At 31.6% G+C, this 14081-nt stretch overlaps 1 protein-coding gene across 1 annotated transcript; it reads left to right on the forward strand.

The window, feature by feature from the left end:
• Positions 1 to 6512: 6512 nt before the first annotated feature.
• Positions 6513 to 11659, forward strand: LOC128178184 (uncharacterized). The gene is made up of 3 exons (XM_052845228.1): positions 6513 to 6613; positions 6789 to 8791; positions 10259 to 11659. Exons 1-3 carry the CDS (start codon positions 6606 to 6608, stop codon positions 10348 to 10350), a joined length of 2103 nt encoding a protein of 700 aa, XP_052701188.1. The 5' UTR covers positions 6513 to 6605; the 3' UTR covers positions 10351 to 11659.
• The last annotated feature ends 2422 nt before the right edge of the window (positions 11660 to 14081 follow it).

Genomic DNA, 14081 nt, shown 5'->3' on the forward strand with positions numbered 1-14081 from the left:
ATGGATGGACAGTGCATTCATTCTGCTTTTAAAGGTGCATGTCTGTCTCCTATTCTATTGGGACACAGCAAAGGGAAGGGGATTGGGGTGTTTAGCACTTCTTATTGTTTTGATACTTAGATTATCCTGGGGGCATGGTGTGTTGTTGACACATTTCTTATTGAAGTGCAAACTAATTATAGTAAATTGTTTAAATGATTAAAAACTCTTAATAACAACACTCTTAAAAATGTTACGAAATTGTGCTGTTATATTTAGTAATGTTAAAAATTCAAAAATGAATTTTTAAAAAATCGTTTTTAATAATACAATTGAAACAATTTTATCTCCAGAATTATTTCTTTCTTCTTTAAAAAGAAATTTAATCAAATTCAATTTCAATTATTCATTTATTCATCACATTTTTTAAAGTGAACATGCATCGATAAGCATAGAAATGCAAAGTAATGCCAGCATTATACTAGATTTTGGAAAGTAATGAATTACATTACCATTACTTGTAATTCTAATTGTGGCATTACACATTACTAGCATTACTTTGAAAACATGAAATGCATTGCAATGCATTACCATTACATTTAGCATTACCCCAAGCCTGATTGAAAGTAGCTTAAACAATAATATTTTTAAGGTACTCAACAGTAATTTAGTATGATTTAGTACTTTAAAGTAAAGCTGAACGGTGAAGACGGGACAGCGGCATGTTGTTATAACAGTCATAATAATTAACACCTGTACAGACCGATTTCCCCTCATGATTGAAGCGTCAGGGTCCAAACTGTCTCCAATTTAACTTGATCAGATATAAATGTTTCTTGATTTACAAATATTTGGTATGAAATTGCTTTAAAATATACAATTTGTTTATTTTATACGAGTAACAGATTACTGTTTTTGTAACCGTTTTCTATCTTTCGGACCGAGCAACTGTTCAACCGGTTTGAAATTGCCATCCCTAATCTAGATTAAAATTAAATTAAAAAGTTATTATTAACTGTATCACTGTACAATTTACCAAATGAATATATATTTTAAAAAATCATAGCATTAAAAGACACAAACTGTTATATATTGCACTATTTGCTTTCACTATCTAATATTCGATTAACTTCCCCGATGCTGTATTCCCAGACATCGTTACATAACACATTGTCAAAGCAAATAACTTTCATTGGAATAAAACGCCAGTCTTTGTCAAAAAACATAAATCAATTTTGTAAATGAAGAGCAAACATTCTATTTAAACATAACCAATGTACTCCATTTATTGTCAGTCGTCTGAGTCATTATTATTGAACACATGCCAGTATTCTTAAACAAACCTAGTTTAAACCTGTTAAAATGTCATCTCAATGCATTGCCATGTTAAAAATTTATCAAATTTCAAAGAATACTATTCATGAGCCTGTTCTGGATGCATGAGACATTACAATGAAAAGCCTTGAACGTGGACCACGTATGAAATGGCATGGTATGTTGCTATGCTTTTTTTTATTTCGCACTTGTTACTTTTGGGCCTTTATGGGTAGACGTATTGAAAAACATTTGTTTTGTACCAGTTCTGCACGGCAGTCATGCCATTTGCCATCGTCTTGATAATTATTACCTATCTCGGAGTCAGATTATATTTTTAACAAAAAAAAAAAAAATTAAAATAAATAAATATATGCAATTTTAAGAACCGGATAACATCCAAATTTAAACATAAATTTTAGCTTCATAATACTTTTTGGTTTATCAGTTTTTGTTATTGTATTTGCCCTTTTCAAACAGTTTTATCAAGAAAAGTGTGTCATCAATCTATACTACTATATTAAAATAATAGACTTGAATTTTTGGGCTTTAATACTGAGAAATCGGAAAAGTACTAACTTTTGTGTTATATATTTTAAACATCATTGGTACCTGAAGATTACCAATTTGTTTTTATTTTTTCTCAATCAATCCTCGCTTTTTAATTATCAACGAAAATTCCTTATAAAATCCGGAAATCATCTGGATTTTTTGGATTTTACAATCTTGCGCATGCGCATTACATTCACGCCAAATCACGGGAGGCTCTTTAGTTTATGTTTCCACAATATCACATTTGCATAGATAAACTCAGTAATGATAATATAAATACGTGTACTAAAGTTTCATTGGAAATTTTCTATATATTCTATTCATCAAAGAATACGGGAGATAACTCTAACTCGGTGCATTTATCATGAACAAATCGCGAGAGTTCCGAATGTCAACATTGTGTGTAAATTCGAAGCGAGAAAAAAACGTTGGTGAAAAAGTGTTGAATTCTTCATTAATTTGAATTAAATTTTTTGGATGAAAGATATTTACAGCCTCGAAATGGTTTGTTATGAATAATTTGACTGTTATTTTCAATGCAGCTTAATTAATTTTCTCCAAAATTGTTTCGGATCGATTCTGCAACTTTTTGCTACATTGCGGGTATATGGGAGGCAATTGAACTGTGGCGAAGGCCTTTCCCGAGACACATCATGCCATGTCAGTGTCAACAAAACAATGTGTAAATAATATGTCGATATACACTGTAGTCTATTTCGTAAATGTCCGATATCATATGCAAAGTCAACCCGTGCACGCACGGCTCAAAGTCTAGTATCCTAAATAAACTCATTCAACTTATCACAAGCTCGACAACAACAGCTTAACAGAACAGGCTTTAATCATTTAGATACTATATTATATAACAATTAATTTAAAGTAAAACTGTACTTGCATGTTTAAGGCATTTTTACAGTGCCAATTTCTTTAGTAAATAATTCAATAGCTAGATTATCTGATATTGATAATTACTCAACATTTTTAACATCAAAAGAAAATGTTGTTTTGATCTCTTGCTTGTATATCCTTGCAACAAATCGATTTTTTGGGACACTTCACCCATAAAATATACCATATCTTTGTACAATATAATTTACACATTTTGTACAATACAATTTAAAGGCGACATGCCAATAAAATTAAATGTAAGGCGTCGCACGTACAGTAAGAAGAAATAAAATGTTTAATAATTATAAAGTATACCTTTAAAGCAGAACATATTTTTTCGTTGCATGACCTTTCTCCTTATTAATTCAGTAACACAGATAACATTTTATTTAAAAATAAAATTTGGTCGGCATTCTGCGTACTGTTCAGTTTGTAAGGCTGTTGTAGATAATGACATTTGTTGTTTTTATGATAAGAGCGATTAATGTTAATTTTTTAAATAAATAAAAAATCGAATATGTTAAAAAGGTTTAATATTTATCTTGTCGCTTTATAACATATTTCCCTTATCCCCTATTAAGAACACGTTTTTTTCTAAAGTAACCTTCTGTCTAATCACAACTTTATGACACTCACAGTGAAGCCACTTGTTTTTTTTTTTTTTTTAATCACAGAAAGTGTTAATGCTGGATTGCAGCAGGAATTTTAAAGTACAAATATAGAAAATACTGCAAATTATACTTCAACTAGCTGTGATTCAGCATTTTCTACTATTTTCTAACTGAAGATTCAAATAACATTTATCTTATTACTCTTGAAGCCAAAACCTCATTAAGAATTTCCTTTGTGTCATTAAAACATTTGCAGAGTATGTGAGTCTGAAAGGCATGCAGTGCTGAAAACAATCAACAGTTCCCCCTCTATTCAGCGATTCTAGTTTCCTTTTTAGAAAAATCAAGAATCGTGAGTTTTCTTCTCAAAGTATCTATTGGACTAGCAGTAATTGCAGGGTTCTGTCATCCGGGGAAAGCATAATGTGGTTGAAATTTACAATCGTTCATTAGATTATTCCTATATGTAATATTCTTCAGAAAAACAGAAATGGCGCATATAAATATAAATATAAATCAAGTATTTATACTGGTTAAACATGCTTGGCCAGAAGAATAAGGTGTATTTACTAGAGTATGGTTTTAGAAAAATGCATTAATCGTTAATATTTTTGTAAGTGAAGGGATTTCATTCCTTTTGGCTTCTCAGAAATCCCAAAATAAGTTGGAAACATGGGAGCGCAATGAACCGAAAACCTCCATAAGATTGGGGTATATCATTTACCACACGTTAATCCCTTAAGCTTCTCTTAATGAATTTTATTTTAGTGAACAAGTATTATTTTTGTAAATTAATAAAAATAAATGATATGCATACATATAAGGACCAGCTGAATCATTTACAAATACCATTCACACAATTTTGTTTTATGAATTGAGCAATTGTACTAAATAATTTTAAGGCATGGTTTTATCTAAGAAAAGTGAAACAAGGACAAGGTTTAATATGAAATTTTATTTTGATAACGTGGCGTGTGTAACCAAATAAAATATTAGGTACATGGCCCACCTCCCCCAATGTTTCCATTTATTGGTATATCTAACTTAACTGGAGGCCGCTACTTTATAGTATTCCCTTGCCACAACAGCGAAATGTCATGTCTGTCTAATGTTATTGAGAATGTGACACCCGGTCTTTTAACTGCATCCAAAAATGCACGATTAATTTGTGAAGAACCCACCTACGAAATTATTAAACCTTTGGTATACGAATATAACATAACATGAACAATACATCCATCACATTGATTTCTGGATTACTATAGTAGATCAAGACTCACGTATGAATTGTTTCGAATGTCTGTAAAGAACACCGGTTAGCAAGTTGGTCATTTTGATTTCAGGTAACTTTTAAGTGCTACATTTCTATCCACTGAAGGGTATCTGAGATTCTTTAAACTTTGATTATGAAATGGTTTGATTTCACACGTATGTTTAACCGACCGGCAAGGCATCAAATGCATTTGCTGCAAACGTGCATTGTTTACTGATTGAATAGTTGCGTAAAAGATAATACGTGGTATTTATATGGGCTAAAGATTTCTTTATAACATTTATGCAATTTGCATACATAGAAAAGATTCTTAACTTTAATGTGAATGTAATCAAACATTTAGCCGTAATACACTAATGTATTGTTCCATTTTGCTAAGGTTAACTTTAAACTTTGTTGCAAAACAATGTGTGCTTTCATTGGAAATACATTAATTAGTTAATCGATCGAGAACTGAGATAAAAAGCTATTAGTCGATAAGAAATTCTCATATCAATAAACATTCAAATACCTTATATGTTTTACTGTGTCTGAATTCAAGCATATTTAGTACGACATAGTCAGACTTCACACTGGAATGATTTGGAAGGCAAGATTATGAAGGCATTCAATGCAAACATTCCTTAATGAAAAAACATATTTGCGCAATTAGATAGTTTAAAAGACAATATTTGTTATCAACACAATTCTTTAAACGACTTAATTAGGGTTATCAGTATGTGTTCTTTGAACAGCTGAATGTAGTTTAAAATTTAGCCCGCTGTAAAGCACTTATTGCTTAATCAAGTTTGACCATCATACTACAAAGGTATTCTTGATGGTTTGATCTGATGATTGTTTTATTGATTTTGATTTTGCACATTTATCAACTTATTTGTAATTGTCAACAAATTGAAATATGAGGTTCATTCATCGAGTTGAAGGGCGAAATACAGAACTCAGAACTCTTTAATTGTTACGTAAAAAATATCTCAAACCAATTAATTTGCTGCATAGAAAATAAATAGGTTAACAATATAAAATCTTTTGCGTTCATAGAAAATCAGCAAAAAGCATAAAATCTGCTTGGAGCGAACCTTTTACTAGGTCAACAAAAGCATGGCGGTGAGCAGTGCATTACAAAGAATTGAGAACTCTCTATTGTGTTTATTACCTCACAAATCCAATAAAGAATTGATTAACCAAAAGAATTACCTGAGTAAAGCATCGTAAAAATTAAAAATGGAAAAATCAATGCATTAAAATGAAAGATTAAAAAATTACATTTTTTAAAATACAGTTCAAAAACACTGAATGTGTTCTCATAAGAGATTTCGTATTAGAGGAAAACCGGAGTTTAGTACGAGTAACATACTCATGTACACAATACCACCAATCTTAAATCATTGATAATTAATTATTTGTTCTTTAATCACTCGTTCACTGCATATATCTTGACCTTCACATTCTGCACATAAATTAAATACAGAAGATTTTTGTTGATTATAATGAAATGAGTTTTCTATAAGAAACGTGATTATAATATACATAACTCTTAAAATTATACGTCATAGAAATGAATCAGTGTAAGAAGACGTAGCATCAGAAAACATAATTGAAATTCACACTGGTGAATCTTGACAACTATCAGCAAGAACTTTTATCTAAAAAAATTGACTCAATGTTTCGATACAATTGACTTAATTTATATTTTTAGACCTCTTTACTCAACACAATGTAGATGCAATTGCTATTGATAAGATACAATGGTAGTCCCCGTCACGAAAAAAAAATCAATGAACGCAACCTATTGGTTGATATTTTAAAATAAGGCTTACAATTCATTGAATATTTGGCGGTATTCTGGAAACATTTTTGTCTAAACCTGTTTTCAATTCAATGCATTAACAAAAAACAATATGGAATTTCCAAGGACGCTCTTTATGAGTCTCCTCTGTATGCATTTTACACAGTAACGGAAAAATATTGAATGTTCCACTACCTCTAGAATGGCCCGGTGAGTACACCGTCAATGTATACGTTGTTGTCAAATATATCTACCATACCTTTTATGTAATGTATATAAACCTTTGATAACTATCATGTAATTGCAATGATTTACTATATGACAATTGCAAAAAAGTAATTCAATAGCAGATGATAACAAGATAAATTTTGATTATCTTTCTCAGGTTAAAGATTCTCCTTTTTCTTCCTTTTCTTGTGAAAAACTGTACAACTCAAGAATGGTGGCTTAGTCCGGAAAACGGGCCTACCTGCAAACCTGGGACATGTGGAGAAAACGATAAAACGTGTGAGTGCTCACTCACAGTTGAACACAAACTTACCATGATGACATCAAACCCTCCCTTACTAGTTCGACCTAAAAATGGGGGTCTGTATCTATACAATGATACACATTATAGCTTTCCATTATCTGCAGAAAAGATATCGGAGGTTATAACTGGTGATGGGAATGGATCTCGTCTTGTCATAGCCTTAAATGGGAAGTTTCCTGGTCCTACAATTGAAGCCTATGAAGATCAGACAATGATCATCCATGTACGGAATTTAATGCACACAGATTCCACCACAATACATTGGCATGGCATGCATCAAAAAGGAACTCCAGAATCTGACGGGGTGGCCTTTATCAGCCAGAGTCCTATATTACCAGGACAAACATATACCTACAAATTTAGCGCTAAACCTCACGGAAGTAGTTTCTATCATGCACACATTGGCGACCAGCGTAGCATGGGACTATATGGAGGACTTGTAATATATTCCAGATATAAGTTCTATTCACAGCCACAAGTGGGATTTACAGTTCTTCTACAGGACTGGAATCATGACGATGAGCCGGAGACATTGTATCAGCGCATGATTAATGGTGTATATGACCTTAGTAAATTCACACTAATTGAACCAACTCAGTCGATTGATGGTGCCAACTTTAGCAGATTTCATACTCATTCCGCCTTGATCAACGGAAAAGGGCGCTTTTACGCGGAAACGAGAGACAAGTATGGCAGAAAAGAAATCACTCACAATGGCGCTCCTTTAGAAACTTTTGAAGTGCAATATTCATATTCGTATAGGTTTCGTGTTATAAGCGCTGCAACCTTATACCCATTTCGCGTGTACGTTCAAGGTCATCGTGAACTGAATATACGAGCATCAGACGGCTTTGAAATTGTTCGTGGCACTGGAAACAACAGCAGGGATTTGATTGTGGAGTCCTTTATCATTCATCCCGGTGAAAGGTATGATTTTACAGTAATTGCAAATCAAAATCCAGGAACTTATCTCCTGGTAGCTGAAACAATTGAAGACCTCTCTAGGAAATCTCCATCTGAATACCATGCAGCTGAGGCAATTATTAGGTATAAAGGAACATCTTTAACCTATCCGAATAAAGACAGTAGCAAACAGAGTCACTGCACTTACCAAACACCATGTGTAACATTTAATTGTCCATACCTTTATTATCCAAGAGATAATTACCGGTTGTGTATTACGTTTGACGAAGCAAATAGCAATGAACATTTGTCGAAATACAAGGAAATACAAACTGTCGACGAGACACTCTTTTTTAATTTTGCATTTCCCGGAGAACCAGGCAACACACCAGGCTCAGTCAATGGGCATCAGTTTATTTCTCCCACTTCTTCTATATTAACATATGAAAAAGATCTTACGACACATTGTAGAAAAAGCGATTGTGGTAATGATAAAATATGTAGCTGCACCTACAATGTTGAGCTCTCATCGGATAAGATATACCAGTTTGTCTTAACTAATTTGGGAAATGGAAGAGGGTGGTCCCACCCTGTTCATCTACATGGACATTATTTTTATGTCATGAAAATGGGATTTGGAAGCTATAATTCGTGGTCAGGAAAATTTTTGACTTCAACTACTGACATCGAATGTATCGGTTCCAAAAACTATTGTAATTCCGCTCGATGGTCTAACACAAACTGGACAAATGCTGATAACTCTATTCCAGGTCTCCAGTTAAATTATCCTCCCGAAAAAGACACAATTATTATTCCAACGGGTGGATACGTCATTATTAGATTTAAAGCCGACAATCCTGGTGCCTGGTTTTTCCATTGCCACATCGACCTTCATAACACAAACGGAATGGGAATGGTTCTGTTAGAATCTAAAGACAAGTACCCAAATAAAGGTAATTATTTTCAAGGGGCAATGACCTACAGCTATCAGTTTTACTATTTATTTTGTTTAAAGGTATATGTGGCGTATTTTTTCATGCTAAGAAAATAATATTTGATTGATTTATTTATTTTACATGTTATATGTTATATAAAGATATATCTTCACAATAAATTGCGTAGTTTATATCAATCGTGATTTAAAAAATATAGAAATTAATAAATAATTTTTATAATTATTTTCGCGTCCAGAAAGATTTGGCCAAGAAACAAAAAAGGGACAGACTGAAAAGGATAGGAAGAAAGGGAAGATGGTCGTCGGAGACCATGTAGATTGACAGAATAGGAATTAAAGCCGAATAAACATAAGTTTTTATCATGAAGTTTCAGGGGTTTTGCTAGTCAGGTTCGCACGTGCTCCATGTGTTCCATGTCTTTACTTTATAAGTTATGAAACACAAGTGGATTTTCGTTTAGAGAAACTTTTGAATAAAGAATAAATAAACACTTTCAGTACATGCATCCCTCAGGGGGAGGGGGTATTCTTACTCACTAATTTTACCACGTCGTTGATGCTAAAATAGTGTTTCATCTTTATTACACATAATTAGCAATTTATATCGTTCTATATTAATGAATATCGGAATAATAATGCTTTGGGTATCATCTGATATAAGAATTATCTAATTTAAGACCTGAAAAACGTGTTTCTAATTTGTAAACAAACTGTTCTTCCATCGTGATTTCAATACTAGGTTTTCCCGCACTCATGCGCAGTAGCGTTACAAATGGCCGATCACATTATATTCATTAGACGTGTAGCAAAGTTTAGAGACACATAACTAAAGAAAGAACATGTTTTACGGGCCTAGAGTTAGTGAAACGTCTAATTATAAGAAGCATGATGTATATTTTTACTAAAACTCATGTCAAAAATTTTACCCCAAATACGCCCACATATACCTTTAAAGAAAGTTGACACGATGATTTTCATCAACATCGATATCAAATTGAAGTTAAAATTAATATCAAATTAAAGCTAAAATTTGAAAGTATAAAGCGCTGCTTATGTTTAAAAACCGTGGATAGAGTTATCTTTATTTTACATCTAATTAATCTGATTTTCTATATTTTTTTTCAACTTTTTGTTTGATTCCCAAATGTATACACAAAAGAGCTTTGGGTAGGGATAAAAGAGATAGTATGGATTAGAAGGGGTATTAAGAAGATTAATACTTGTGCCTTTTTTAATCTAATCTAAGTAATATGTATATATGCTCAATTTATCCCCTGATTTTATCATGTCAAGAATATCATAGAAATAAAGAAAACTTTTTACTACTTACAAAAGTAGCAGCTTGTTTAATATTTTTACTGGTTATCTCTTTATCAGAAAGTCAATACCTCTTAAAGACTGAACCAAAAGTCACGTAAACACGGTAAATGTTGATTATGCATTTTTGTGTTCATTTTTTAAACAGATCACAGCAGCGGAGGGGAGTCCATTAGGAAGGAGAGCTATCACATTCTTGTTTTGTTTTTGTTCCTTGGATTGGCTTTCTCGCTGGTTTGAAAATGTAAATTCCAAATAAAAAGGAAGTATATTAACACTGACTTAGTATTATGGTTGGAGATATTTGACTTTGTTTAAGTTTTATATTTTGTACATAATTGACAATACAATAACACGTAAATGACTTTGAGTGAATATATTGAAGTATCCATAGTGTTATGGAATATTTTGGTTATTTTATGATGTTTTATTGCCCTCAACTAATTTTAGAAATGCATTCTATTGTGTCAACTTTTAGGTTGATCTGAGTTGAAGGTTTAGTACATGTTTTCTTATCACTTTATGATTTTTCTTTGAATAACTAGGAATTTGCAACTTGGCATATAATAGTTTTATGTGAAAGGCTTTTTTGAAATGGATGATTCAATTATTTAAAAAAAAAACAGGAAAAAGTCAAATATTATATATAAACATTGACCGGTTGAAGGTTAAAAAGTTGACATTTTAAGCTATAACATGCACGCTACAATTCGTGAAAATAAAACGGAAGTAAGGGAAAATTAACTTGATTTAAGGTTTCTATCCATTGCATAATAACTTTGTTTACTGAGAGACACAAATATTAATCACACAAATATTTTAATTTATGTTCATGCGGGTTTTTTTCAGCTGAATAACAAGTAAACACTCCGTACAAATACTTAAAAACTAATTTAAATCATACTTGATATGTATAGGGTGAGTGATGTTTTAAATTGTAAATAACCCCCAATTATAATTTGTATAAACAGTGTAAATATTGATAAATACGTCTTTACTAGGCATATATTAAAAAAAAAACCCAGAGAAAACCCCAAAACAAAACGAAACGAAAAATAGCAAACAAAACAAAACAAAACAAAAACACAACAAATAAGTGTTATATAAGGATTGGATATACCTATATGTATCTTTTGTCTATTTTATGATCCCAGAGTCAGTGTTCTTGTGCATTAAAGACTATGTAGTGAAAATGAGTATATTCAATGTCTTTTTTTCTCATTGGCGCAAAGTTTATAGGCGATGATCAGGTAATCATTACAAAATTTTATAACCCCGAAATCAGGGTTCGGACGTGAACGTGAAGCTGTGTCGTAAAATTAAAAAAAAGATTGTACAATGAAATTTGAAATATTCTAGATTAAGACAAAAATAATTGAATTCTGGTTGTAACGCGCTTTCTGATTGGCATAAAATTATTTTATATCGTATAAAGAATGTTGCCTACGTCATAGTAAGACTAACGTGAAAACGTTTCAATACGCCTGACGTTACGTTCGAATTTTGTACAATTCTACGTCATTTTAAAGGTCAAATGACCGTTTTATTCTACAATGAAGAGTAAAAAAATTAAATTATAAGCAATGAATTCAATATTTATTAGTTTTATACGATAAAAAATGGTTTGAAACAGTTTACATTTTTTTTTAAACCGCTTCGCGGTTTATAAAGCTTAAACTGCCCCAAACCATTTTATATCGTATAAAACAAATAAATATTGATTTCATTCCTTTAATACAAGTTAGATAAACATGTAATAATTTAATTTTAAATCGCAATTTTAATGAAGATGGAACTTACAGCTGTTGTTCATGTGGTGGATAGTTACTTTTCTGTTGTGTTGAAGTGTTGCAGTCTTGTATTTATGGTTATTTTGAAATAAAAACTAATTCAGCAATTCATAGAAAAAAAATTAAGGCGAACACTGATGTTTAAATTGTGATGGAGATATTTTAGCTCTGCTGTAGATTTAAAATTTGTGAAACATTACCGATTTGTTATACAGAAAAGCTGTTGATCTTCACAATTAAAGCACTGTTTGATTTTATTATTTTCCTTCATAACTGCCAGTTTTCACTAAAGTTTTATTTGTTTTTAAACAGCATCTCAAATGTGCAAATGTGACCAAATATTGCCAAAGCTTTAGTCGTCGTACATTGAATTCGGATTAGGTATGTTGAAAACCATTACTTAATTGCTTTCAAACTCTGTGGTAGGCATGCGAAGAGCTAAATAGAATGGAGATGAAAAAGTTCATTAGCACATTTTTCGTTTTTAACTCAAGAAATACACCTTTTGCGTTTTTGTTAAGGTACCACGTTAAAGGTATTATCATTAGATAAAATGCAGTTCTAACTACTTTTTATTTGTCTCCATTATTATTTTTTTATTTACTAAAACAATTATGGTCGTTTTGAAATGTTTATTGCGAAATGTTTACAAACATTATGATACAAAATTGAAATATAATAAGGGCAAATACTAATACTATTCAATGTCAAATAAGTATCATTTGTAATAAAGTTAAGTTTTTGAAATTGATTAAGATGAGTGAGTTTAAACTATCGTTGAATTTGTTATGACATTTTGAATGATTATGATCAAAATAAAGTAATGTATAAAACCCTTCTCGTATCCAATGTTTTCATTTGATATTGTCATTTTCTGTTGCATTGGACGACTGATTGTCTAGAGGCAATTCAGGCATTGGACAACTGATGGTTTTAAGCCATCTTGACCATTTTTCTGGATTTAATGCAGAATTGTTTCACCTAATGGATGACATTTTGTTTGTTTAGTGATGTTTTAAATGAGATAATCTAAGCATGAGATGTACTTTCAGTGATATTAATAATTAATGAAGGAAATGAATAGAGAAGTATTTGGAGTCATTGCTTGATTTGAACATTCTATGCATAAAATAACATACTTCTACATTTAACGTCCTTGTACATTTGTCTGTTTTGTTCAACAGGATACTGTATGTAACACAACTTCAACTTCTGAGGCAAAGCTTGATTTTGATTTAAAATAAAACAAAACACTTGTTTTAATTCATCGTTTTTGATGGGTAATATTTTTTTAATTAAAGTGTTCTATTACAAGACCGGACCACTTCATTCCTGGTGTCTACTCCAATAACAGTTAGACCTTCCTTTACTCCAGCGTGTAGTGCTTCACCTGAAAGACATAGGCGTAATAAATAAACACAAGGTCTACATGTGTATGCTGCCTTAAATGCACAGTTCCAAACCAGGTTATCACATGCATATCTTAATAGGTTTGTTTCTTATATGCCTTACCTTTGCCACAGTGAAGTACCACTAGATTTCCATTTTTTCGTGATGTTTGAAGGAGTAGCTTTTCAAAGAACGCTGACAAACCTTTGATGCCTGTTTTGCTGGATGTGATGCAGAGGAATGGCTGGGTGTAGTAACCTTTAATGTATTTGCTCATTTTAAAATATTTAACTTAAAATTAGTTTCAGGTTAGAAATTAATTTGTTTTCCATGTTATGAATAACTTAAATAAGATTGATAAGTTTCATGTTACAAATGATTACCGATACAATTTGTTTTAATGAACAAGTGTAATACCCAGTATTAAAATCTCAATATACTTATATTTAAGGTGGATTTCCCATTGATTCATTTGATTGAAAGTGTAAAAGAGATACCGGAAACTCTGATGTCCCATCCAGTGGAGACGAGACTTCAAGAGCTCGAGGACAAGGCAATGAAAAGAGCCCTGGTAATGCAAATTCTTCTTTTTGTATTTGTTACACTGTTCCAAATTATATGTAAACATCACAAGTGTCTTTAGAGTTTATTAATTCTTCCACTTAGTATTCTTTTTTCATTTAAAATCATACACAATATTTAGTTTTTGCAATATTTTGAAGTGTTTTTTTTTTATTTTGATTTATTTTGATTCTTGACAGGTGTACACTGGTAACTATTTACCTCCGAAAA

Source organism: Crassostrea angulata, chromosome 3 (genome assembly GCF_025612915.1).
Source record: "Crassostrea angulata isolate pt1a10 chromosome 3, ASM2561291v2, whole genome shotgun sequence".
NCBI lineage: Eukaryota > Metazoa > Mollusca > Bivalvia > Ostreida > Ostreidae > Magallana > Magallana angulata.

Coding starts and splice junctions, on each gene's coding strand:
- LOC128178184 (XM_052845228.1), top strand. Junction 8,792..10,258: donor AGACAAGTACCCAAATAAAG/GTAATTATTTTC, acceptor TTTTTTAAACAG/ATCACAGCAGCGGAGGGGAG.